This window comes from Chionomys nivalis, chromosome X (assembly GCF_950005125.1).
Source record: "Chionomys nivalis chromosome X, mChiNiv1.1, whole genome shotgun sequence".
NCBI classification, from domain to species: Eukaryota; Metazoa; Chordata; class Mammalia; order Rodentia; family Cricetidae; genus Chionomys; species Chionomys nivalis.
The window spans coordinates 65,007,486-65,033,409 of record NC_080112.1 but is presented as its reverse complement, the minus strand read 5'-3'; the positions used below and the strand labels follow the sequence as shown (position 1 = coordinate 65,033,409).

General features: G+C 38.7%; 1 protein-coding gene across 1 annotated transcript in view; it reads left to right on the top strand.

Annotated features, from left to right (window-relative positions):
• Positions 1-1,504: 1,504 nt before the first annotated feature.
• Vsig4 (V-set and immunoglobulin domain containing 4) overlaps positions 1,505-25,924 on the top strand; it is a 26,657-nt gene continuing 2,237 nt past the window's right edge. The window contains 6 exon segments of the mRNA XM_057760673.1: positions 1,505-1,592; positions 4,044-4,400; positions 12,120-12,182; positions 13,186-13,253; positions 14,910-14,919; positions 21,884-21,988. Of these exon segments, the coding sequence (XP_057616656.1) occupies positions 1,505-1,592; positions 4,044-4,400; positions 12,120-12,182; positions 13,186-13,253; positions 14,910-14,919; positions 21,884-21,988 (691 nt within the window).

Below are 25,924 nucleotides of genomic sequence, written 5' to 3'. Positions count from 1 at the left end.
ACTCCTACCTGATCTTCTACTAGAATTCTAAGATATTTTAGTCAATAATTAAGTTCTTAGATTGCGAATGAGATGAGAAAGAACAAAGCATTATCAAAATATTTGGGAGGATAAATTTAGATAGTTAGGCCCATGTGAAGAAATTGTTCAGTTACGAGTTGCACATTACCTCAATGAGAAATTTGACTATAAGACTGAAGAAGGGGGATCAACACGGTGAGGCATCTAAAAGATGTGAAAAGGGAAAGGGGGGTGATCTATTCTAGAATTAAATATAATACAGCAGGCTGTATTAACATAAAAACTGGAATAAATTTATAACGCTCATATTGGTCACATTCATAAAGACATCTTGTGTAATTTTGACATCCCTTGACACTGTCAGCCTTTTCTACCTCTCCTATTTCTCCCAAACAAGTGAGATGTAAGAACTAGGTTTGCTTAAGAGTTTTCAATATCTGTAGTCAGCCCAGAAAAGTAATTCCATTTGCACTTTCTAATCTTTAAAGCAAAGAGATAGTCTGGGTATATGTGAAAGATAATGACTTTGAAAGTGGATATGGGATGCAATGGGGAATTTCAATTATTTTCCATTTAAATAAATCTGGATAGTGTTGTGTGACATGAAAGAACATAAATTTGGAATCACGCAAAACTAAGAAGGATTCCTGGTTCTACTTATGTGTGATCCTCAGCTGACTGCAGAGTCTCGGTTTACTTTGTTCCTTCTTTCCTTTCTTGTCTTCTTCCTCCCTTTACTTCTTCCCTCCTTTTTTGAAAAGGGATAATATTTAGAGAACTACATTTAGTTAGGGAGCGTCTCTTTATTGTCTTTTATCATTGTGAAATAAATTAAAAATTTCAAAGTAATATAGCATACTCCTATTAAGTCTAGAAAACTACAAATATGGCTTGCCTTTCCCTTAAAAGAAATGAAAAATAAATGCCTTTACAAAAGCATTATAAAGTATTAATTAAAAATGAATCATTTCTTGTCATCAGAGATATGGCTACTGGCAATAGTTAGTCAACAAACTTTCCCATTTTGACAGAACAACTGTGCCCCTAGGCTTGACAATTAATAAAAAGGAAATTTCCATGTGGAAAGCCTTCTAATACACTAAACTCATACTGTGAAGCACTCAGATGTCCCAACTCCCAACTGTCCATTTGTATTGAGGGTCAATAGTACAACTGATGAAAATTACATATGCTAGAACAACTTTATCTTCCCCAGACCTACCAGAAATGAAAACATCCCTGCACTGGAGTGGGCAGACTCAAAATTCCTGCCCTTCAGTGGCCTCAGAGAAAGTGCAGTCCTAGGAGAATGACAATCTGTTTCAAATCTCCACCCTTAGCTGGGGTCAAAGGAAAGAACCCCATGTGATTATTCTGAAATACGGAAGGAGGGGTGTATGTGATAAGACTAGTGTTTTGAGAAAATACAGAGAAGAAGAAGCTAACAGCCACTAAAATTTCTAGTCTCTTCATCAGCAGGAGGATGGAAGAAAGAACTGAGGTGGCTTCATATAAGACGGAGATCTTGTTGGTCCTGCTGATCCTGGGCCACCTCGTAGTGCTCACCTACGGTAAGGTAGCACATTGATGCCTGACTACCACTTCTAACTCAGGCAGAGGATGTGGGTGTTGATGTTGAGTGTTTACTGAGAAAAGCTTGTTTTTAAATGGTCAGTAACAGTTATATGCAATTCTGTAAGCTTTCTGAACTTGGGCAGAAGGAAAGGAAGTCATTGAAATCTAGTAAAAATTCCAGAAGCTGCCTTGGGTAGAAATTGAAACAGTTCTTTGTTTGGAAAGTATTTGCATGATTTTCCAGTATTTCAGGTATATCAGAAGACTTCAAACCTCCTATATTCTCCTTTTTCCTTGAAAGTCTACATTAATGACTAGCTTATCATTTCCATGCTTTGATTCTTGCCACAACATACCGTCACCAATGAATAGATATTTAATAAGTGTGATGTAAGTGTGACCTTCGAAGTAACCTGTAGCCAGGCATGGTGGGGCACACATTTAATCTCAGCACTTGGAAGGCAGAGGAACTGTGATTGATCTCAGTGAGTTCAAGGACACATTGGTCTATAAAGAAAACTTTGAGTTGTCTTGGGTTACATGGTGAAACTCAGATTCTAGATAATTACTAGAAACTCAGTTTCTAGTAATATGCACCATCAAATAGAATGGTTTACCGATGCTTAACATTTGCTGTTCATACACTTTAGAACACAGTCATTTGCTGGTTGCTCCACCAGGCTGTATCCAGGCGCATGCCCAAATAGTACTTATGTTGTGCTAAATCCCCTTCTCTGTTGTTTCTATCCAAGGGCTTCTCACTATCAACCCAGAATACACATGATTCCTTTTTCCATGCCAGCGCTTCAAATGTCTGAGGAAAGGAAGAAACTGTGCCTTCTTAACTCTCCTCTTCTCCAAGCTAAATATCTCTAGCTTCTTCAGCTAAATGCCTTGGTACATTACTAGCTGCTGAGATAACTCACTTCCTTATGGACACAGTAACCCAGTTGTAGGGACTGTTTGTGGAAACTAATTCTAGATACACAGCCCAGAAGAGGTTGAGCTATCTCCTAGGGACATTTCTGTGAATCTTTCTCCACACTCATTTACAACTCAAGGAAATGAAGAGCCTTTCAGGAAACTAAGTACAAGTAAGAACTAAGTAAGTTTCAGTATAGGGTAAAGGGATTCTTGCTGAAGTTTTCCTTGTTTCATCTTCCTAGAAGACATGACTAGCTAGATCAATCATAATTTGAAGTATCTAGCAATACTGAATTTTTGTTTTTCTTTTTTTAACCAAAGTTGGCCTATCTAATGGCTAAAGTATGACATGAATGTTCTAAGAGTTCCTGGTGAGGGCAAAGGCCTTAGACTCAACTTCAGTGTCCCCATTATTAGAAACTCTGGTCCTTAACAGTGCATCCAGGAAGATGGAGAGCATAACCTCACTCTGTTCACAAGGCATCGTATTCTACCTGCTTACCTGAAATATGTGCTAAATGAAAAAGATTTATTCAGTAATACCTTGCATTTTGAAACTATATCTACCAGGAAAGACATTGCCTAAATACAATTTCTGGCCCCAGTTGAATAAAATGCAAAAGGATTGAGATATGAGCTTATATATGAAAAATTCTAACAAAACACAATGAGTCCCTGTCTTTTCTTGCCTCTGGGCTCCTCCCCCCAGCCCTTCAAGGAGCAATTTCTTTTGGTTCTACCACAATAACTAGCCCATCCAGCTCTGGAGATTTACTCGGGTTCTTTTCTTTTCCAGGCCAAGCGTGGATTAAACCCTTTCCCCCCTCAGAATGTAACTTTCTAATGTTTTTTATAAGAACTAAAAGGAAAAAAAAGAGAAATAAGGACCAAAAAATCAGCTAGGTTTACTTGCAAAGTGCAAGGTTCAAAGCTCATAGCTAATGGTTTGGTCCGGCAGGAAAATTCATCCGGGCCTTTTGCTTCACCTTTCAGTTCCCTTATCGATCATCTCTGTCATCCTTCCAGAAGAGAACGTGAGTTTGTGTCCCCATCACTGAGCCTTTTCTCTTGAGTGAGCAAAAGGTGGTAATAGAGCAGAGGGCTGTTTCAAGCATGAATCTACACAAAACAAACTACTTCCGTTTCAACTATTTGCCATTCTTTTTCCCGCATCTCATTTGAAAATAGTGAAAGAAAAACTATGGGCTTGTAAAATATCATAGAATCCCTAAAGATTGGTCTATCCTAACTCTCCATATTCTGTTTGGGAAAAATAAATGGCACCTCCTAGCAAGACAGTGACATAAAAAGAACCTGAAACCACTCTAGCTAAAGAATGTTAAGGACTTCATCCCACACACCAACTCGGATTGATGAGAAAGCTATCAACAGAGGCCAGGGATAACCAAAGTATGATTGAAGGGAAAGTGCTTCTTAGAAAGCTATTGAGCCTGTCACTCGCCCTCACTCAGGTGAGCATGTCAACTGTTGCTTGCTCATTTTACTTTCTTCCCTGTCTTTAGGCCAACCCATCCTAAGAGCGCCAAAGAGTGTGACAGGGACCCGGAATGGGGACGTGTCATTACAGTGTGTCTATACTCCCATGAGAGGCTACAGTCAAGTTTCTGTGAAATGGCTGGTACGACATGGCTCTGATCCAGTCACCATCTTCCTACGTGACTCCTCGGGAGACCATATCCAGCAGGCCAAATACAGAGGACGCCTGAAAGTGAGCCAGAAACTTCCAGGGGATGTGTCTCTCCAACTGAATTCCCTTCAGATGGATGACAGGAGTCACTACACATGTGAGGTCACCTGGCAGAGCCCAGAGAAAACCCAAGTGATGAGAGATGAGATTATTGAACTCCGTGTCCAGAAATGTAAGTCACTGTGAGAGCAGAAATGCATTGGAAAACAAAGACACGATAGAGTACTGTAGTCCTAGACACCTCTGAGAAATTGAGAGGCCTTGATCTCTAATTCTATGTGCTAATCACAGGATCCTCGAAGTCATCACCACATTCAAGAATTTAAATAGTGCTGGGAAATAAATACAAATGCATCACTTTCAAAAAAGCTCTTCATGGGCTGGAGAGATGGCTCAGAGGTAAAGAGCACTGACTGCCTTCCAGAGGTCCTGAGTTCAATTCTCAGCAACCACATGGTAGCTCACAGCCATCTGTAATGAGATCTGGTGCCCTCTTCTTGCCAGCAAGCATACAGACAGACAGAACACTGTATACATAATAAATAAATAAATCTTTTTTTTTAAAAAAAAAAAAAAAAAAAAGCTCTCTTTCTGCCACGCTATCACTCCTAGATTTGCCAAAGACTTTCTGAGGGACCTGGTCCCCAACTAGCTGTGCTTCCCAGTTTACCACAAGGTTTTAGAAACTGAAATCTGCATTGTCCTCTACATAAAAAAATTCCAAACTCTATCCATTCACATCTATCCACATAAAATTCCCTGCAGCAGTAGACTTGCCGGCATTTCTTCCTCCTTCTTTTAGCCACTTTGACTTGGGTTTTCTACAGTTTGTCTGAGTGATTGTGCTGAGATTATTTGCTGGCTCTTCTGTTCATTACTTTAAGTGTTCTCGGAGTTTAGATTATCGTTAGCGTGCAGCTACAGTAGAGGGCTTTATTTTCTTCACTCAACTTGAATATTTTCATTTCTAATCTGCCAGTCTACAGCTTGTCTCTCTTCAGTCTTTTAATATTTCTTTTCCAGTAAAGATATTTTTTAGTTGGATGTAGTATCATGGTAATTTAATGTTTTTTTTTTATTATTCCTCTCTGTGTTTTAGAGATTGTAACCAAAAAAAATCATTGCCTCTACTCAGATCTTTTTTTTTAATGCTGAATCCTAATAGATTCAGAGTTCCCAATCTCACATTGCTGTCTTTAATCCACTTTGGTTGATTTTTGCACAGGACAGTAGAGGTCAGGTTTCTATCTTGATGATGCCCACTTTTCCCAGTACCAGTTATTGAAAAGGCTACTGTTTCTCTGGTGTGATTTTGTACATTTACAAGAAATTAGTTGCTTTCAGACATATCTGTTTATTTCTGGAATGTGTACACTGTTTTACTGGCCTATATATCTTTGTATAGTAATATTGTACTTGTTTGGCTAATTATACTTCTGTGATATGTCCCCAAATCAAGAATTGTAATGACTTCAGTCTTCTTTGAGAACTGTCCATCCAAATATTTTAGTCATTTCAAAATTGCATTTGCAAGGTGAGCATCGAAACTGCCTAGGCTCCCACAAAACCAGTACGTGCAGTAGGATCAAAAACCCATTGCCATTGTTCTTGAGTTCTCAGTAGTCCTCATTGTCCGCTATGTTCAGCAAGTCCGGTTTTATCCCATGCTTTTTCAGACCCAGGCCAGCTGGCTTTGGTGAGTTCCTAATAGAACATCCCCATTGTCTCAGTGTATGGGTGGAGCCTAGGCAGTTTGGATGCTCACCTTACTAGACCTGGATGGAGGTGGGTGGTCCTTGGACTTCCCACAGGGCAGGGAACCCGGATTACTCTTAGGAATGATGAGGGAGGGGGACTTGATGGGGGAGGGGGAGGGAAATGGGAGGTGGTGGCGGGGAGAAGGCAGAAATCTTTAATAAATAAATTAATTAATTAAAAAAAAAAAGAAAAGGGAGTAAGGGCAGAAAGGATGGTCCCTAAGGACATTTGCATGAGCAGGCACAGGAGTGTGAGGAACTCGGAGCCAGGGGTCTCAGAAAAAAATAAAAGTAATAAATGAAGTAGAGCAACATTAAAAAAAATTGCATTTGCCTAATTATTCTTGAGTTATGAGCACAATTTCTTTATTTGGAATATTAAAGTCTTTTTAAATGATTTTTATCATAATAATTATTATTATTGTTTACATTCCGATTGCATTTTACCCTCCCTCCTCTTCTTCCAGTCCCTCTCTCCACCTCCCCTTTGTGCTCTCCTCCCCAATCCATTCTCCCTCGTTTCTATTCAGAAAAGGACAGGCTTCCTATGTATATCAACCAAGCACAGCATAGCAAGTTGCAGTAGGACTAGGCACTTCCCCTCGTATTAAGGCTGCACTAATGCAACCCAAAATAAGGAATAGTGTCCAAAAAGCCAGCAAAAGAGTCAAACATAGCCCCTGATTCCACTGTTAGGAGTCCCACATACAGAGGGCCTAGATCAGTCCCACATGGGCACCCTGGTTATCAGTTCAGTCTCTGTGAACCACATGAGCCCAGGTTAGTTGATTCTATGGGTTTTCTTGTGATGCCCTTGACCCTCTGTCTCATACAATCCTTCTTCACCCTCTTTCACAGAATTGCCTGAGCTCTGACTAATATTTGACTGTGACTCTTTGCATCTGTTTTCATCAGTTGCTATGTGAAGCCTCTCTGATGATTATTGGGCTAGGCACCAATCTAGGAGTATAGCAATATATTATTAGGAATCATTTCATTAGCTTTTTTTCCAGTCATGTCTGGTTCTACCCTAAGTCTCTAGGTTATCCAACCTCTGAGTCCTGGTACTCCATACAGTGTCGGGGATGGGCTCCCTCTCAGGGTTGGACCAGATAGTGATTGGTCACTCTCACAATTTCTTTGCCACATTTACCCCAGCACATCTTGTAGTCAGGGTAAATTGTAGGTTGAAGCTTATGTGGCTGGGTTAGTCTTATGAAATACATTATTCACAAGTATTCCCCCCCTTCTTCATGTTGTCTTTTACAGTTCTTGAAATGTAGTTATATGTAAGTGCTTCTTTGCCTACGTGTATGTCCATGCACCATATAGGTGTATGGTGTCTGTAGAAGTCAGAAGAGGGATCAGATGCTCTAGAAACTGGAGTTATAAATGGTTTAAGCTATCATGTGGGTGCTGAGAACCAAAGCCAGGTCCTTTGCAAGAGCAGCCAATGCTCTTAATTGTTAAGCCATCTCTGCAGCCCCAACATGTTGCCTTTTTACTTTCATGATAGTAACATTCAAGGCTCCAAAGTTTTTTGTTGAAGTCTAAGCCTATTTTATCTTAATATTTGTGTTTTGTAGCATATGCCACCAGACCCAATATTCCTTAACTTTCTTAAGATCTGACTGGAAAAGAACAGGAGGGAATGGAATGGCCCAGATGGGGAAAGGACAGAGAGAAAGAGCAAGAAAAGAGATATCTTGATTGAGGGAGTCATTGTGAGCCTAGTGAGAAACCTTGCACTACTAAGGAAATTCCCAGGAATCTCCAAGGATTAGCCCCAGCTAAGACCCTAAGCAATAGTTGAGAGAATGCCTGAACTGGCCTTCTCCTGTAATCAGATTGACTACTTACCTTAATTTTCATCATAGAACCTTCATCCAGCAAATGATGGAAGCATATACAGAGAACCACGGGGGAGCACTGGCCTGAGCTCCCAAAGTTTAGTGGAAGAGTAGGAGGAATGAGAATATGAGAAAAGAGGTCAAGATCATGATGGAACACCCACTTAAACAGCTTACCTCAGCTAATGGGAGCCCACCAACTCTGGCCTGACAATCAGGGAACTAGCGTAGGACCAAACAAGTCCCTCTGAATGTGTTTGACAGTTGCATGGCTGGGGCAGACTGAGGGCCACTGCAGTGACACAGGGGTTTATCTCTACTGCCTGTACTGGCTTTTTGGGATCCTATTCTCTTTGGGTGGATACCTTGCTCAGCCTAGATATAGTAAAAAGGGCCTTGGACCTTCCCCAAAGCAATGTGCCTTACCTTCTCTGAGGAGTGGATGGGGAGTGGGGGGAGTGGGAGGAGGGGAAGGAAGTAGGAACTGTGATTAGAATGTAAAATGAGAAAAGATTGTTTTTAAAATAAAAAAGTAAATAAATTAAATTAATAAAATTTTAAAAGATCTGGTAGAACTGAATAGTGAAGCCACTTTAGCTTGATCTTTTCTTTCTTAGTAGTTCTTTAGCAATCCAGTATTTTTTAACTTGTTTAAATTCCATAATTTCAAGTTTCCTGGTTTTAAGTATATGATGGTTTTATCTGCAAGCATGTGTATATTAGTTACTTTTCTATTTCAGTGATAAAATCTTATAACCAACATATAAAGGACACCAGAGCAAAGACATGGTTGCAGGAACATTTAGAGCTCACATCTTGATCTGAAAGCAAGAGACTGCGAGAGGGAGAACAGTAGAAATGGCACAAATCTTTTGAAACTTCATAGCCCACCCCTAGTGACACATTTCCTGCAGTAAGGACACACCTCCTAATCCTTCTGAAACTGTTGCACCAACTATGAACCACAGTTTCAAATATATGAGCCTATAGTGGCCATTTCCATTCAAACCACCATAATGTGTATGTACAGAGTACCTGCTTGGCACCTGTGAAGGTCAGAAAGACACATAGTTTCCCTGGAACTTGAGCTATATACAGAAATGAGTGGCTGGGAACCATCCCCAGGTCTTCTGCAGGAGCAAAAAGAATTCTTAACCACTGAGCCAACACTCCAGGCCCTACTTCTAATTTTATTTTATTCAGTTAGAGAAGATGCTTATTATTTCAGATATTTTTAAAATTTACTAAGATTTGTTTTATACACAACATATGGTCTGTTTCAAATAATGCTGCAGGTATACTTAATAATAGTATCTACTTTGCTATTATTATATGAAGTGTTCTATATATGTCACTGCTGGTTAACAATATTGTTCAACCCTTGAATCTTCTTAATCTTCTTTCTACTTATTAAACAGATCATTTAAAGTGGGATGTTGAATTCAAATTATGATTGGTAAACTAACCATTTCTCTCCCCAATTCTGCTAAATTTTCTTCATGAATTTTGGAGGCTCTAGTATTATCAGTATATGTTTATTAATGGACTTTATCCTTCACCAAAAAATAATTTTATGATTATAAGTTGTTGTTCTTTGTACCTAGTAAAATTTTTTCTCAAATATAATTTGCCTTATATCAGTATAGTCATTCTACTTATATGTTGGCTAATGACTGTATGGTACATCTTTTAACATTATTTTACTTTAAAACCTTGTTTTGCCTTTGAGTACTAAGCAAGGATATCATATAGTTAGATATGATAATCTGAGACTCTCTGCCTTTAAATCTGAATTCTTCTACTTCTATTTAATCTAATTATTAATAAAGTAAGATTTATCTCTGCCAATTTTCTATTTGTAGTCTTTATACTTATTGCTATATTCCTTCATCGCTTCTATCTTTGATGCCTGATAGATAATTTCTAGCATATTATATAGTTCAATTCTTGTTTAGTTTACTGTGATGGCTATTTTTATGTCAACTTCGTAGAAGATAGACTCATTTTGTATGAGGGAACCTCAACTGAGAAAATGCCCCCAATAGACTGACCAGTGAGCAAGCCTGTGGTGTATTTTCTTGGCTAATGATTGATGTGAGAAGACCCAACTCACCACAAGCAGTACTAGAAAGCAGGCTGAGTTAACCATGGGGAAAAATCCAATAAGCAACATTCCTCCATGGCTTCTGCTTGTGAAGTTCCTGCCTCTAATTTCCTACCATGAGTCCCTGCTATGACTTCTTTAAGTGATAGAACATGACCAGAAGCTTGTAAGAAGAAATAAACTCTTACCTTCTCCAGTTGCTTTGGGTTATTGTGCTTTATTACAGCCAAAGGAATCTTAACTAAGACATTTACTAAGTATTTTCATTATTTCTGTTTGTGGGATATCAACAATTCCTAATTTATTGCATTTATTCCAATTTAATTTCATAATATACAAAGGGTTGTTTGTATACAGCTCAATTTCTAATCATTTAGTTCTATCATTACTGCAAATTGCATCTTAGTATATTATAATTGTATGAGTATTGATATAGTGTTATTGTTTTGTAGGGATGGATAGATAGCTCAGCTATTAAAAGGTAGGCTCACAATCAAAATAATATTGTTTCGTAAAGTGATTTTTTAAGTCAGATTGGAAAAGTATGTTTACACTCAGTATTCACCAATATAGGTACTTCTACTGGTGCCTTTTTATTTCTTCATATTAGTTTTGGATATGATTCACTGTCCCTTTATTTTACCTTAAACAATGTCTTTTGACAATTCTTTTGGTCCTATCTTCTAAAGAGTATTCTCACAGTCATTGTTTATCCGGGAAATGTCATGATTTCTGCCTCATTTTTTTTTTTTTGTTTGTTTGTTTTGGTTTTTTCGAGACAGGGTTTCTCTGTGGTTTTGGAGCCTGTCCTGGGACTAGCTCTTGTAGACCAGGCTGGTCTTGAACTCACAGAGATCCGTTCTGCCTCATTTTTATTTGGAGGTTATTTATGTTTTAGATGGGGTTTTCTATGCTACCCAAACTAAATTTATACTTGTAGTTGGAACTGCAATCACGTTCTCACTCTACTTATTTGATTGTTTGTTTCTTTTTTTTTTTTTAGGACTTTTGTTGGTGATTTTAAAATACTAATTTTGTATAATCCTGTATGTTCATGGTCATAAGATAGCCATTGAGTTCACTATTTGATTAGCTCAGAAGTCAGTAATAACTGGATAGAAATTTTCTTAACAGCCAGGAGAAAATAAACCACGTATTATTTACCAGAGAACTTTGTTGCTGGTTTAATGATGATATCAATATGTATCCAGTTTTTAATTATAGTATATTGTTTATTTGCTGTTAATATGAAACCTCAAGGTTAATCATACCTTTAGAAAGTTATACCTTTCTTATATTTTTTCTGGATGTGCACAAGACTTTAAGAAAGGATATGATATCTTTGACTCTGGGAAGTTGCCAAACTTTTCAAACTTCCTGGAGATATCTCATTTTTGAGCATTTCCTTTTAAAAGTCTTGGTTACTCTATTCTTTCTCCAAACTGTTATCCATTGCTTTTGGCGCTGTGTGACAAATTTTCTCCTAGCCATAGAGAGAGACTTTTAGTACAGATGCTAAATAAAACAAGCATTGAGAGTTACGGCTTTTAAAGAAATCATTAGAAAGGTCAAATAAAGATAGTATTTCTGGAATGAATTTCTTACTTTTGTATCTGGAGTAGGGTATTAATTTTTATTACCTCTGAGGAAAACTGAAATGCCACAAAGCTTCATTTTATTACTAAAACTGGGCTGTTTTTCTTCCATAAGCACCATAAGTTCCTACGAACCAATTTCCCAAATTCTGGGAAAAAATGACAGTACCAAAATATTTCAGTTATGCCTTTATTTCTGTGAGGGGCAAGTTTTAGAAGTCATTACTTTAACATTTTCATTGAAGTCACCAACTAACACCTTCTTTGTTGTTCTTTGGAATTCTTCCTCAAGAATGACTTGTTATATTTTAGTCAAAAGTTAGTGATTACTAAAATATATTCCCTCAGCCTAGTCTTCACACCCTCTCAACTCCAGATATAGATTCACTGATGTATGTCTTTGAACCTTGCCTTATGACCACTACCTTAGAGTGATGTGTGAGGATTAATGAACAGGCAATAGAAGTTACCAGGATCATGATGGAAGGGTTGAAAGGTACAACCTAATTGCTAATTTTACTAGTATCTTCAATTGTTTATCTAAAGGAACCGGATCCCTGAATCTCACTCCTTTTTCCCTTGCAGACCCCTCTAATCCAACTATAATCAATGTTGAAGCACTTACAACCATGCAATCCTCCTTGGAAGGTAAGTTTTACTAGAGCTTTGTTACTGAATTCTTGAAACACATTTGGAAACCAAGGAGATGCAGTTCCACTGACTTTGGGCAAAGGGATCACTGTGTTACTCAAAGAGATCATGGCAGTAAATTAATGAATACAAAAGAAATGTAGCAAATATTTAAGGGTAGTAGAGAAGTTGAATCATGAATATACACTTTTCTTTGTGAAAACAAGCTAAAAGAAAGCAATGTATCACATTTTTCCTAATCTGATTTACTATGTGACTTTGAGCATTCTACTTCTTTGTGTATCTTCTTCCACTGGAAATCCTTTATAGCAAAAAGCTGAGAGGTTTCACTTCATAGTACAATATAGACTAATAATATGGCTTGCTGCAGGATATTTGATTGCACTGTGAAATCATGAGACTGTATTAATAAACTCAACCTTAGATCAGGAAGCAGACTCGGTGACTAGTTGACAAGAATTAGCCATAGAGAGTGCAGAGGATGCAGGAATATGGATAGAGAGATGCACAGGAAGGAGTGGGAGGGACTTAGGGATTCATGGTCTTTTTCTTTTAGGACAAATGGAGAAACTCTCTTGCTGAGTCTCTGGTCAAAAGGAAGGTCAGCTGGTTGCTTCTTGGCACCTCTGAGTTATCAGGTTTTCACCCAAACGTCTGACTCCCAAATCTTTATTGGTAGATAGAGCAAGAGACACTTAGTTAAAAACTACATTGGCAGCTACAACAGAGCCGGTGCTGATGGGACCAGAAATCCTGCCGGGTCATGAATGATCTGTCTGAGCAGCAGAATGCTCAATGCAGGGCAACAGAGCTGCAGATAGTAGTAAAATTATCAGTAGAGTTAGGTGTAGCCACTAAGGCAATGGAAAAACAATGACTAGACACCCTGGAAGCCCAGAAGAGATCTCCAGCAAAGACATCAAGCCTTTTCTGCCATCAACGACCCTCGCATCTCTTCAGTGCGAGATAGGCCTCTGACCTGGATTCTCTGTTCTCATAGCAACAACTACAGTGAATTCAACCTGTGACTGGACCACTAAGGAGAATGGAAAACTTAAGGAGACCACTGTTGGCCCAGTAGATAAAAAACATGAGAGGACCACTGCTGGCCCGGGGAATGAAAACCATAAGGAGAGCACTGTTGGCTCAGTGAATGGAAAACATGAGAGGACCACTGCTGGCCTGGGGAATGAAAACAATAAGGACATCACTGATGGCCCAGGTAAAAGCAATATTTTATGCTATCATTCTTCTTTGACTCTAAACTGTGTGATTCATTATAAGTTCTCTATGTGGAATTCAACTCTACAAACCCAGGAAGAGCCCAGGAACTGAATTGGATACTTATGATAGAAATGGAAAGATAACGATACAAGAATAAAGAGTCAGGTTGCGGTTAAAGAAATGGATAAATGTGTTCTTAGTTTGTTTTCTATTGCAGCAGCAATATACTTCGCAAACACTGGGTGGGATGGGTGGAAAGTAGGATTAGAAACATGAACTCAGCCATCTATCCTAAGGAAACAGGAAATGGAATAGGTAAAGATCAAAGCAGTCCTCCACTACTTTAATTCTTAACTAAGGGCTTTTTGTAGCAGATCAGAGTTGATTTTTATTCCCCAAATGTCTCAAACATTCACAAATCAGGAACTCAAGGACTAAAATCTCAAAGAGAAAATAGCCTGTATTATTTCATCTCAAACTTCTAGTCAGCTAATATGCACTGATATGCCTAACTCAGTTCTTAAAATAATGAACTTCTTTCACATTAATAGTTGGCTGGCTACTCTTAAACTATGAGATACCCATTTTCACCTGTGTCATATGTCATAGGTCATATGTCAGAACCCTCCAAATTATTTCATGGTCTTGTAACCAGTTGTTAATTCCAGATATACCACAGAACGTCTATGAATCCAGGTATCCATCAAGTATCTGTTTTGATTATTCAGTGCGAAATAGTTTAATAACTATTACTCATTGTTTCATGCTCTGGCTTTGTTTCATTGAAGGCATGCTTCTTTTTATGATGCTGGGGATAGGACCAGTGATCTTAAACAAGCAAGATATATGCTTTACTAATAAATAAAATAGAAAGCACAGCAGAAATCATCAGGAACAGGTAAGACCATGCAGAAGAATGAATTTCAAGGATGGGTATTGAAATAGAAATACATAAGAAATACATAAAGAAAACATTAATGAACACAACTAAAATATTTGAGACCAAACCTAATAGCCCACACAGTGGAAGAAGCAGAGATTAAGTAAAAATGCTTAGACAATGTATTCAATGAAATTATAGCTAAGAATTTTATAAACCTGGAGAAAGAAATAAACATCCAAATAAAGTACTAGCCAAAAGATATACAGGGAAAATGCCAACTCAGAAACAGAGGCATAAATGTCCACATATCATCAGATCTCTTACCAGCAACACTAAAATCCAGGAAAGCACAGAATGATGTATTTCAAGCTCTGAAAATAATTACTGTCAACTGAGACTAGTATAGTCAACAAAGTTATATCTTAGAATTGATTGAGAATAGAAGCCCCTGTGATGCGGATATGGGTAACAGGGCAGTCCCTGTACGAACAGCCTGAGAAGACAAGATGCCCAAGAGCTCATTGTGTTATGCTGTGAAAATGAAACCTGAATTGTGTTGGTTACTCCAAATGTTGATGATTCTAGAATCATGAAACATCTACCAAGGAGAACTGCAGATAGGGAGTGGTAACAGCCCAAGAAGGAGATGCCTGTTGCAGGCAGAAAGGCAGGAGTGGCAGAGTCATATAACCCTTGTGTCATCAGAAATGAGGTTACATGATTTGACATCTGCCCTGATAGATTTTAGTCTCTCTTCGGTCCATTATTTCCTTCCTATCCATTCACTTCTCCCTTTTGGAATGGTAATGTGCATTCTCTGTCATCTTATGTTAGAAGTATGTGATCCACTTTTTTATTTTACCTGAGGATACAGATAAGACATTTACTTGGGTCTCAAAACAGACATTAGACTTTTAAATGGTTTTGAGACTGTCACAGATTGTGAGGACTTTTATTTAGAGTTGACTAAGCACATTTTGTACTATGATGTGGCCATAATCACATCAGGGTTAAAGAGTGGGATGTGGTGGCTTGAATGTCCCCTATAGATTAATTGAGTTTTTGTTCCCCAACTGGTGGCATGGTCTTTGTGGAGGAAGTACATCACTGGGGTTGGTCTTTGAGAGTTTATAGCCTCACGCCAGTTCCAGATCCCTTTCTCTGCACTGTCTTTGATGTTGACGAATGTGATTGATCTCGAGGCTTCCTGCTCCTGCTGCCATGCCCATGTTTGCCACCACACTTTCCTGCCATGACAGACTCATCCATCTGGAATCATAAACTCCTTGTTCTTTAAGTTACCTGGTGTTTTATCACAGCAACAGAAAAGGAATTACTATAGTAAGGCATATGTGTTTAGAGACTGATCTATTTCTTACAGTCTTCCAGTGCTTTATATAAATTTTAAAATATTTTTTAATATTCCTCCTGATTTTATTGAAGTCTAACAACTCCCTTTTCATCTTTAATTTCACTAATTTGAGGTTTCTTTCTCTTTTCTTGGTTATTTTAGCTGGGGAGTTTGTTCATCTTTATTTAAAGAACAAACTATTTGGTTAATAATGTGTATTGTTTCTTTGGTCTGTCTTTCATTTATTTCAATCCCTAATCTTTATTATGACTTGTTGTATGCTGAGTTTGGGATTGACCTCCTTTCTTCCTAGAGCCATGAAGTATGTATTAGTTACCTTTCTATTATATGATGAGACAACATGACCATGGTAACTTACAGTTTGAAAGGGTTACAGCCCATGATAGTGGAGTGAAGCAGGTCGCAGGCATCAGGCAGTTGAGAGCATGTAAGTCCAGCCACAAAAAAAGAAGCCAAGAGAATAAACTGGGGGTAGCACATGGCTTTTGAAGCCTCAAAGTACATCCTCGGTGGCATACTTCCTCTTACAAGGCCATCCCTCATAATACTCCTCAAACAGCAACCAACTAGAGACCAATTCTAAATCCCAAGATGCCTCACTCGAGCTACCATATTCTACTCCCTAAACTTAATAGTCTCTTGGCCACATCATAATGCAAAATTCATTTAGTCCAACTTCCAAAGTCCCCATATTCTTGCACAATCAGATTACTATTTGCAAGTCCAAAGTCTCTTCTGATTAAATTGATCTTTATGATTACATTGAACCCATCAGAAACATTATCATTAAGACAATCTCTTAACTGTAATGCCCTGTAAAATAAAAAGCAATTATATCTAACATATAATAACACATAATATACATTACCATGATAAAAGTGAGAAATGAGGCATAGTAAGGATCAAAGCAGGACTGAAACCCGAAAGTACAAATTCTCAAATCCCATAGCTCCATAGCTCTGTGACCGATATCAGAGGGTTTACATGTCTCTACCCCTCTGATTTTACTGCCCACAACACCATTCCCTGTCAGGCCGTTTCCACTCCCTTTCTACAGATGCCTTTCAAGGTCATTTGCCCTGTAGTAGAACCTTCATGAATGAACTTTCTTGCCCCATTTTGACTAACCTTAGATGCTATTTGAAACCACAGGGGAAGAAAGAATTCATGACCCACTAACTTCTGCATTCTTCATTTCTGCAAAGTCAGTTCCATGTGGACAACGGTGTCAAGTTTGACGGTCAGATTAACTTGGTTATCTCTGCAGATACACAGACACCGTTTCTTAATAAAAGTTCAGAAGAAAGTAAGAATTATGGGACCTACCTCAACACAATTAAATGCTTCATATGAAAAACCTGTAGCCAACATTATACTAAGCTTAAAAACTTAGAGCATTCTAAAACGTAAAATGAGGTAAAAATGTGTATCACCTCCAGTTTTATTAAATATAACGTTCACAATGAAGTTTCAAGATACATAATCAACATATAAAATCAACATACGAAATCATTATTTTTACATATACACCAACAAATTTGCTAAAAACAAAATGAGAAAAAATATTCCATTCACACTACTGGGCATATACCAAAAGACTATATCCTACAATGGGTGTATTTGCACATCCATGTTTACTGATGCTTTGTTCACAACAAGAAATAAAACCAGCCGGGTGGTGGTGGCGCACGCCTTTAATCCCAGCACTTGGGAGGCAGAGGCAGGCAGATCTCTGTGAGTTGGAGACCAGCCTGGTCTACAGAGCTAGTTCCAGGACAGGCTCCAAAACCACAGAGAAACCCTGTCTCGAAAAACCAAAAAAAAAAAAAAAAAAAGAAATAAAACTAGCCTAAATAACAACCAGCAGATGAATGGACAAGGAAAATACATTTTTATTTGGCAAAAAAATTTATTCAGTCATAAGGAAAAATAAAATATCAGGAAAATTTATGGAACTGGAAAATATGTTAACTGGAGTAACCTAGGTTCACTAACATAAATGTTGAATGTTTTTCTTATATATAGATTCTAGCTCCGAATTTTTACACATGTGTATTTTTGTAAGAATGAGTGAGGAATAAGCCATGAAACCAGAAAGAAGCCAATAAGAAGGAAAAAATCAGTTTGTGTGTGTGTATGTGTGTTTAATATAATGTACATCTGTGTACATACTTGCCTATGTATGCTCATATGGAGACCAGAGCTCTCCTCTAGGTGTTTCTGCTGTTTTCTACCTTAATTTTTCTCTTGATGGCCTGAAGCACACTATGCTGACTAGACTGGCTAGCCAACAAGACCAGAAAATTTGCGTGCCTCTGTTCCTAAACACTGTGCTTATAGATTCTCATGACTATGTCAGATTTTTATGTGAGTAATGAGATGGGAACTCTGGTTTTGCTAAACACCAAGTATGTAAACCACTGAGCCATCTACCTCCAAACGAAAACAAACAAAACCCAACAGCTTCTCTTAAGGAAGGAGGGAAGTATAACACACATGACATGAAACGGTAACTCCTGGAACAGAAGGACACAAGCGCCAAGAGGACAGAATGTAGTGGTGGAGAGAAAAATCAGTCAAAGCAAGTATGAGGAATAGGTTATCTTGAATGCTGACTATAATGAAGTGAAAGTCAATGAAAGGAGTGCATTGAATACCATTCAAATGTGTCATTGAAGTTATGAGGAAACTAAAGTCTAATAATGATTAAAGATTTGACCAACGTCACCATACTAACTTTTCTGTGACTGACATAAAAGCTTACTTCAAATTTTGTATGGTGAAATGACATAAATATGTTCTCTTATACTATGGCTGTCAAAAGTCTGATGTTAGTGAGCTAAAATCAGGTGCCAGTAGCGCCCCAGTCCTTCCAGAAGCTTTGTAAAAGAATCCATTCCTTGATGCTTTCCACTATGTAGAAGCTGCCCACATTCCTTAGCTCCTGATTTCTTTCACCTGTTTTCAACATCAGTAATGTAATATGTTCAAATCTTCCTCTAACTCTTACCTTCTCTAACATCTCCTACCTTTACTATTAAATCAATCCTTATGATTACATTGAGCCCATCAGAAACAGTAATGATTATCTCCCTATTTTAAGTGCAGATAACAACCAGCCTTAATTCTGCCTTTTACCTTAATTCTTCTTTGTATTACATATAATTCTAAGAATCTTTGTGCAAACATCTTTGGAGGATGACCCATTAGTCATACAACAAGTAAATAAGACTTAGGACTAGAATCTCTATACAGTATATTCCTTCAACTATTTATGTGCCTTTATTAGTTACTTATGTCATTTCTGCAACAAAATACCTGGAAAAAACACCTTAAGAAAGGGAAGGTCGGGGTGCACCCACCCACTGAGACAGTGGGGCCGATCTATTGGGAGCTCACCAAGGCCAGCTGGACTGTGACTGAAAAAGCATGGGATAAAACCGGACTCTCTGAACATGGCGGACAATGAGAGCTGAGGAGAGGCCAAGGACAATGGCATGGGGTTTTGATCCTACTTCATGTTCTGGCTTTGTGGGAGCCTAGACAGTTTGGATGTTCACCTTCCTAGATCTGGATGGACGGGGGAGGACCTTGGACTTTCCACAGGGCAGGGAACCCTGACTGCTCTTGGGACTGGAGAGGGAGGAGAAGAGGAGTGGGGGGAGGGGAAGAGGGGCGGGAGGAGGGGGAGGGAAATGAGAGGCGGGGAGGAAGCGGAAAATTTTTTTTTTCAAAAAAAAAAAAAAGAAAGGAAAGGTCAATTTGGGCTCATAGCTCAAGGATGCAGTCCATCACAGCAAGAAAGGCATGGCATATAATCACGTCAGATCTACAGTCAAAACGCAGAGGATGCTGGTGCTCAACTTGCTTGCCCTTGTTCATTCTTTCCATAATGCCAGCCCATAGGAGAATGATGCCCACAGTTAAGGTAATGCCCAGGGGCTTGTCTCCTGGAAGTATCTAGATCCTTTCAGATTGACAGAATTAACTCTCAAGGTACCCTAGATTTCTGAGTGGAAATGTTTTTGAGAAAAGAGGAAACTGGGAACTTGAACCAAAGAGTACTTCAGTGAGACGAGTCTTTACGGCTGAACATAAGTTGCCAGAATCTCATGAATATAGCATTTCTGAAAAGCTGGCAAGTCAAAACACCACCACCATTTTTTTTTTTTTTTTTGGCAAAGTGAAATTCTTCTATCTTGGCCCTTTGGAAAGAATAGAAATCTGCCTGTGGCCCAAAAAGCAATCAACCAGTGGGACTATGAGAATTTGTTTTGACATTTTGTCTCTGACATTTATCAAGATTGTCCTAAGAATGTGGGATTTTGTTTTTCTCTCTGGCTAGCTCAGAACCTCAAGATGCTCTAGGCTGATACTTAGAGTTTCTGATTTGATCTTTTTTCTCAAGGCCAATTTTTGTTTATTTGTCTGCTTTTTAAAAATTTAACAAACTTTTTAGTGAAACATTATATGAATAATGTATAGGTAAATTAATATTTAAAAATCTTTAAAATGTGCATACTTCACAACCACATTACCTGCAGTCTAATAGCCACCAAATGATTTCGTTTTCTGGTCACTATTGCCATGTGTTATTTTAAGCTATTTTGAGCTCTTATAAAGGAATAAAATAATGTATTTTTGTGGTTGGTTTAGTTTACTCAGTGTGTTTATCAGAGTCAGTGGCAGTTTCATATGAATATATACGTTTGTTATATGCAAATATATTTCAATTATTAAATAATTGGTTAGTATGTATGTGTTTAACAATGAATTTATTTTATTCTTGAATATTACCTGAAAAACTTCCCATTTGGGCCATTACTAATAATTCATGGATAAACAATATTACATTATTGGCACGTGTAGCACTGGCTGTCCAGGTGTCAGCTATGTAGACCAGGCCTACCTCAGACTCACAAAGATTTGCCTGCCTCTTCCTCCCAAATGCCAGTATCCCACCACCATTCCCACCCAATCTTGTCTTTTGAAATAATATTATGTAAATATGCAATGCTTTTATTATAACTTCTTGATTCTCAAGAATTTCATATAGGTATGAAATGAAGTATGGCCATATTCACCTCTCATTTCTCTTTTCCTACTCCAACCATATACTCTGCAAACTAACTCCTCCTAACTTCATGTCTTCATTTTTAACCCACTAAACCTAACTAGTAACACCCAGATGCACATGAGTTTGAGTCCATCTGCTGGAGTATGGGAAACCTCTGAGTGGGAACACACTGAAAAAAGAATGAGTCTCTCTCCTCCAGAAGCAATATTCAGTAAGGAGTAGGGCAAGACGAGCATGTCTACCATCTCTGCAGGACTTTTGGCTTGATCTTATGTCAATCTGAGCAGATAACCCTAGCTATACTACTATAAATTCATGAATACAATAACCCTGTCATGTCCAGAACATAGCATTCCACAGCACTCTTCCTCGTTGTCTGGCTCTTAATCTTTTTCCTCTCTCTTTCATGAGGCTCTCTCTCTCTCTCTCTCTCTGTGTGTGTGTTGTGCGTAAGAGAGAGAGAGAAAGAGAGAGAGAGAGAAAGATTCATCATTTAGAAATGAGCACTAAGGCTGGAGAGATGGCTCAGTGGTTAAGACAACTGGCTGCTCTTCCAGAGGACCCAGGTTCAATTCCCAACAACCACATAGCAGCTCACAAGAGTCTGTAACTACAGTTCTACAGTTCCAAGGAATCCAACACCCTCACATACAGGCAAAACACCAATGCACATAAAGTAGAAGTGAGCCTAAGTCTGTTCTCAGCACTTTTACCAGTTATGCATCTCTGCATTGATGGCTGTCAAATGCAAAATAAGCTTCCTAGTCAATACGGAGAGAAGCCTATGGGTATAATGTTCAAATAGCAAATTGAATATTTACAAAAATAAGTATAATAAATTCTACTCTAGGGTCTATGACAGAGAGAGAGAGAGAGAGAGAGAGAGAGAGAGAGAGAGAGACTTTTGACCAGATTATAGTACCAGGCATGATATTCCCTCCTGTGGAGCAGTTTTCAGTTCCAATCAGAAAATCAGAAAGGTCTTAGCTGTCCTATACTAGTCTTGCTGCTATCATACCATGGGCACATTGACATCGTGCCTGGTATGTTGGTATTATTATGCGCAAAGCCCAGCAGTGGGTAAGGCCTTTGACTAACCTCATTTTAAACCAAATAACTCTTGGTCTTATTTTCTCTTTTAGGAAGGAAGCTGAAAGTCTTTCTCATCATCTGCATCACCTCCCTTTGCTGCATAGTGGTTGTCACCACGGCTTATTTTATCTTCTGCCACAGGACATTCCAACAAGGTGAGCAATACGTAGGGATGGCTGGCCTTTTGTTCATGAATTCTTTCCAACAGTGTATTTATCAACATTCTATATGCGAAAGTATGGCTAACTTTCCAGTGATCTTTAAGACTAGTTTCAGGGCAATGGTAGAAATAAAAAGAAACAGATATTCATTGTTTCTGCCAGTAATGTTGTAAGAATTATGAAACAGAATATAAAAATCCGGGGTACTAAGCCAAGCACAGCTCTTTGTAATGAATCATCTTACAAGAATGGAAAGGAAGTTGCCCTTGAGTTGCTTGCAATATATGTGAGGATTTCCAAATTGAAGCATAGAATTTATCAATAGCATACATTACAGAAAGATTAATGATTCAAGGTGTAGAGAAGAAGATATTGAACAAATACTGAAGAGAAGAGTGTCAGAGCTGGAATAAACAACAAAGCCTTTCAAAAGGTTTAACTAGAGCTAGGTCATACTAAATGAAGACACTAAATGAAGGGACAGTGTTCCAGGAAAGGGAAACCAAGTGAGCAGAAGTATAAAGGCCTAAACTGAAAATACTTGTGGAAAATTCAGTTAGTTAAGGGATAATGAATTACAAGGGACAATGTAGGTTCCCTTCTAATCAGAGCAGGTTTTGAATTCCAGCTTAAGGAATTTCTTCACTAGGCCTTGCAATGGCCCTAAGATTAACCCAGTTGTTTTGGAAGTTGCATGATGAAGACATTATTGCCAGAGAGATTTAATGAATATGGAAAACACGAGATAGAGGGGGATTGGAATGTTTGTTTCTAAGAAAAAGTTAGAATTCAATACCTTGCACTAGTCATTTTGCCTAAAATCATCTTGTATATTTTTCTGTAGCATCTTCTGTAGTAGGGAGCTGCGGGCCTCTTCCCACAGCCCGGCTGATGGTTGCCTGGCTAGCTTATGCCCCAAAATAACGACACACAAACTCTATTATTTTAAACACTGCTTGGCCCATTTCTGTTCATGTATGTAGCACCCCAAGATGCGCTTACCAGGAAGATTCTAGCCTACGTCCATCCTGGGTCAGAGCTTCATCGCGTCTGCTGGGGAGAGGCAAGCATGGTGTCTGCTCTGGAGAAGAGAGCATGGCGTCTGTCTCTCAGAGGAGCTGCCCTGCATCTGAGCTCACTTCCTCTTCCTCCCAGCATTCTATTCTGTTTACTCCACCCACCTAAAGGCTTGCCAATCAAATGGGCCAAGGCAGTTTCTTTATTAGCCAATAACCTTCCTCCATCATTTCCCCTTTTCTGTTTAAACAAAAAAAAAGGAAGGCTTTAACGTTAACATAGCAAAATTACATATAACAAAACAGTTATCAAGTTAGAATTACAGTTACAATATTTACATCTACTTTATCTTTATCATAACTAAGGAAAACTATAACTATCTATCTATTCTTTAACTCCATCAAAGACTCCAGAAGGATATAATATTACCTAAGCAAACAAAAAACAAGCAACTTTCAAACTCTAGAAATGACAGAGACATCTCGCTGCCTTGACAGTCACCCAAAGTTTCTCTGTACCGTTGGGGCATCCATCTTCGGCCTACAGGCCCATAGTTTCCAGCAGACATTTCCATGAAGCAGGAAATTTCAAAGGCAGTTCAGTCACTATCTGCTGTGTCCTGCAGAATGTCTCGCATGAATTCATGTCTCTTTCATGAATCAGGAACCCCAAAAGATCATCTCACCTTTAGGCAAGTTCAGCAGTCCTCTCTCTGCGGGTTCTTTGTGTCCAGTTTATACAATAGTCCAGGCAAGAGCAGTTTCTTGCCCAAATAGCTGTCAAACTCCATAAGGATCCTCTTCGATGCCCATCTTCTTCTTCTTGAAGTAGATTGGTGCTGCCAGGAGCAGAGTGTCTCATTGTCTTGAAAAACCCTAAATTATTAAAACATTTAAAATACCATATTCTCTAGCCTTTGAAAGATATGATGAATGCCTATCTGAAATATATGCATGCACATCTAGAAAATCTAACTAACATGACTACAAACTTGACTATTATTAATAATTATCCATTAACAACCTATATACATTACATTTTGAAATGAACTATACAATCACAATACCTTAATCAATATCAGAAATACATACACATATAATAAAATTGACCTTAAATTAATATCAGTAAACCAAGATTCATATCAATGCAAATTATTCACATCTATATCATCTCCCCCTTTAAATGTAAAAGAACATTTATAAACAATATATGGGAACATGGGCGCAGTTTTTTCTCTCCAAACTGCTTCCTGCTGAATGGGGGCGCTGTTAATCAAGTCTTTCATGGTATAACCTGTGTGCTAGGTTCCTCTCAGTCGGCAGTTGAGCAAAGTAATTTTTTGAAGGTGTTCACAGCAACCCTTCAGGAGGACGTGGTCTATCATACCATATTGGGATCGAAGAAGCAATCCAAAGAGTCTCATCCTCTGTGAAAACAAAAGAAGAAACTCTTTTCCAAAGTATCATATCCTTAGATCCAAATTCTGAAGTCAAGGTATTTTGAAAATATCTATCTTGGATTAGTTCAGCAGTATTTATAAACAAATATCTTTTAGCATCTGTTGCTCCTTCCTCAGCATTCAAACAATTCAAAGAGAGCATAATAGCATACAGTATCAAGATTCTCTGTGTAATTTCCATCTTTGTGCAGCTTTATTTTAACTCTATTTTGTTTACTTTTACTTTTACTTTATATTTTCTGTATATCTTCGTCCTGGAATAACTCTTTAGACGAGGCTGTCCTTGAATTCAGAGATCTGTCTGTCTCTGCCTCCCAGGCAGTGGGATTAAAGGCGTGTGCTACCACACCTTGAAGTCTCAGAGGTCAATCTCCCTCTGCCTCCCAAGTGTTGGGATTAAAGGTGTGTACTACCACACCCAACTACTTCCTTATTTTTTTTTTTACTTTTAAGAACTTTATCTTTCAGCCTGCATATATTTTTAAACACACTGTAAATCATTTAAAGTTTTCTTTGTCTTTGAATCTCTCTTTACTGTATCTCTCTCTTTTTCTGACCACACGAGCCTTTAAATTACTGAGCAATATGGGTAGGATTAAAGCCGTGGCTTTGCCAGCTAAATCCAGGCCATTCCTTAGCTTTCCAGCCTCATGGCGGAGGTACCGGCTGTAGCCATGTTTACCACCACAACTCTGTGGCGTTTCAAGGTCCTTGCCAGCAAATAAGCTGCAATACTATATCCACAGACAACACTCAAGTCCTCTCTCTGTAGTTGGCCCTCCTGCCTCAAACAGTCAGAGTTTGCCCTGGCAGGATGGACCAGAATGCCAGAGTTTTAAAACAGCACAACTTTTTTCCTGCTACGTCTGAAAACAAACAAGTATGCAGTCAGCTTTTATCAATACCTTTTAAGTGTTTCGTGACAGGACCTCTTAATGAGCTGCAGGGTTCTGCAGCTGAAGCTGAGTCAGGAAGCCTGTCTTAGATGAGAGCGCTTGCTTGCCTCTAGCAAGCAGAGCAGACCCGAGAAATTGCTGCTACCAAGAAAACACGCTTTACTCTATTCTTTCCCAAGCTTTCTCAGGCTTTCTGTGGATGCAGTTATCCATGTGGGCGCCATCTGTAGTAAGAGCTGCGGGCCTCTTCCCACAGCCCGGCTGATGGTTGCCTGGCTAGCTTATGCCCCAAAATAACGACACACAAACTCTATTATTTTAAACACTGCTTGGCCCATTTCTGTTCATGTATGTAGCACCCCAAGATGCGCTTACCAGGAAGATTCTAGCCTACGTCCATCCTGGGTCAGAGCTTCATCGCGTCTGCTGGGGAGAGGCAAGCATGGTGTCTGCTCTGGAGAAGAGAGCATGGCGTCTGTCTCTCAGAGGAGCTGCCCTGCATCTGAGCTCACTTCCTCTTCCTCCCAGCATTCTATTCTGTTTACTCCACTCACCTAA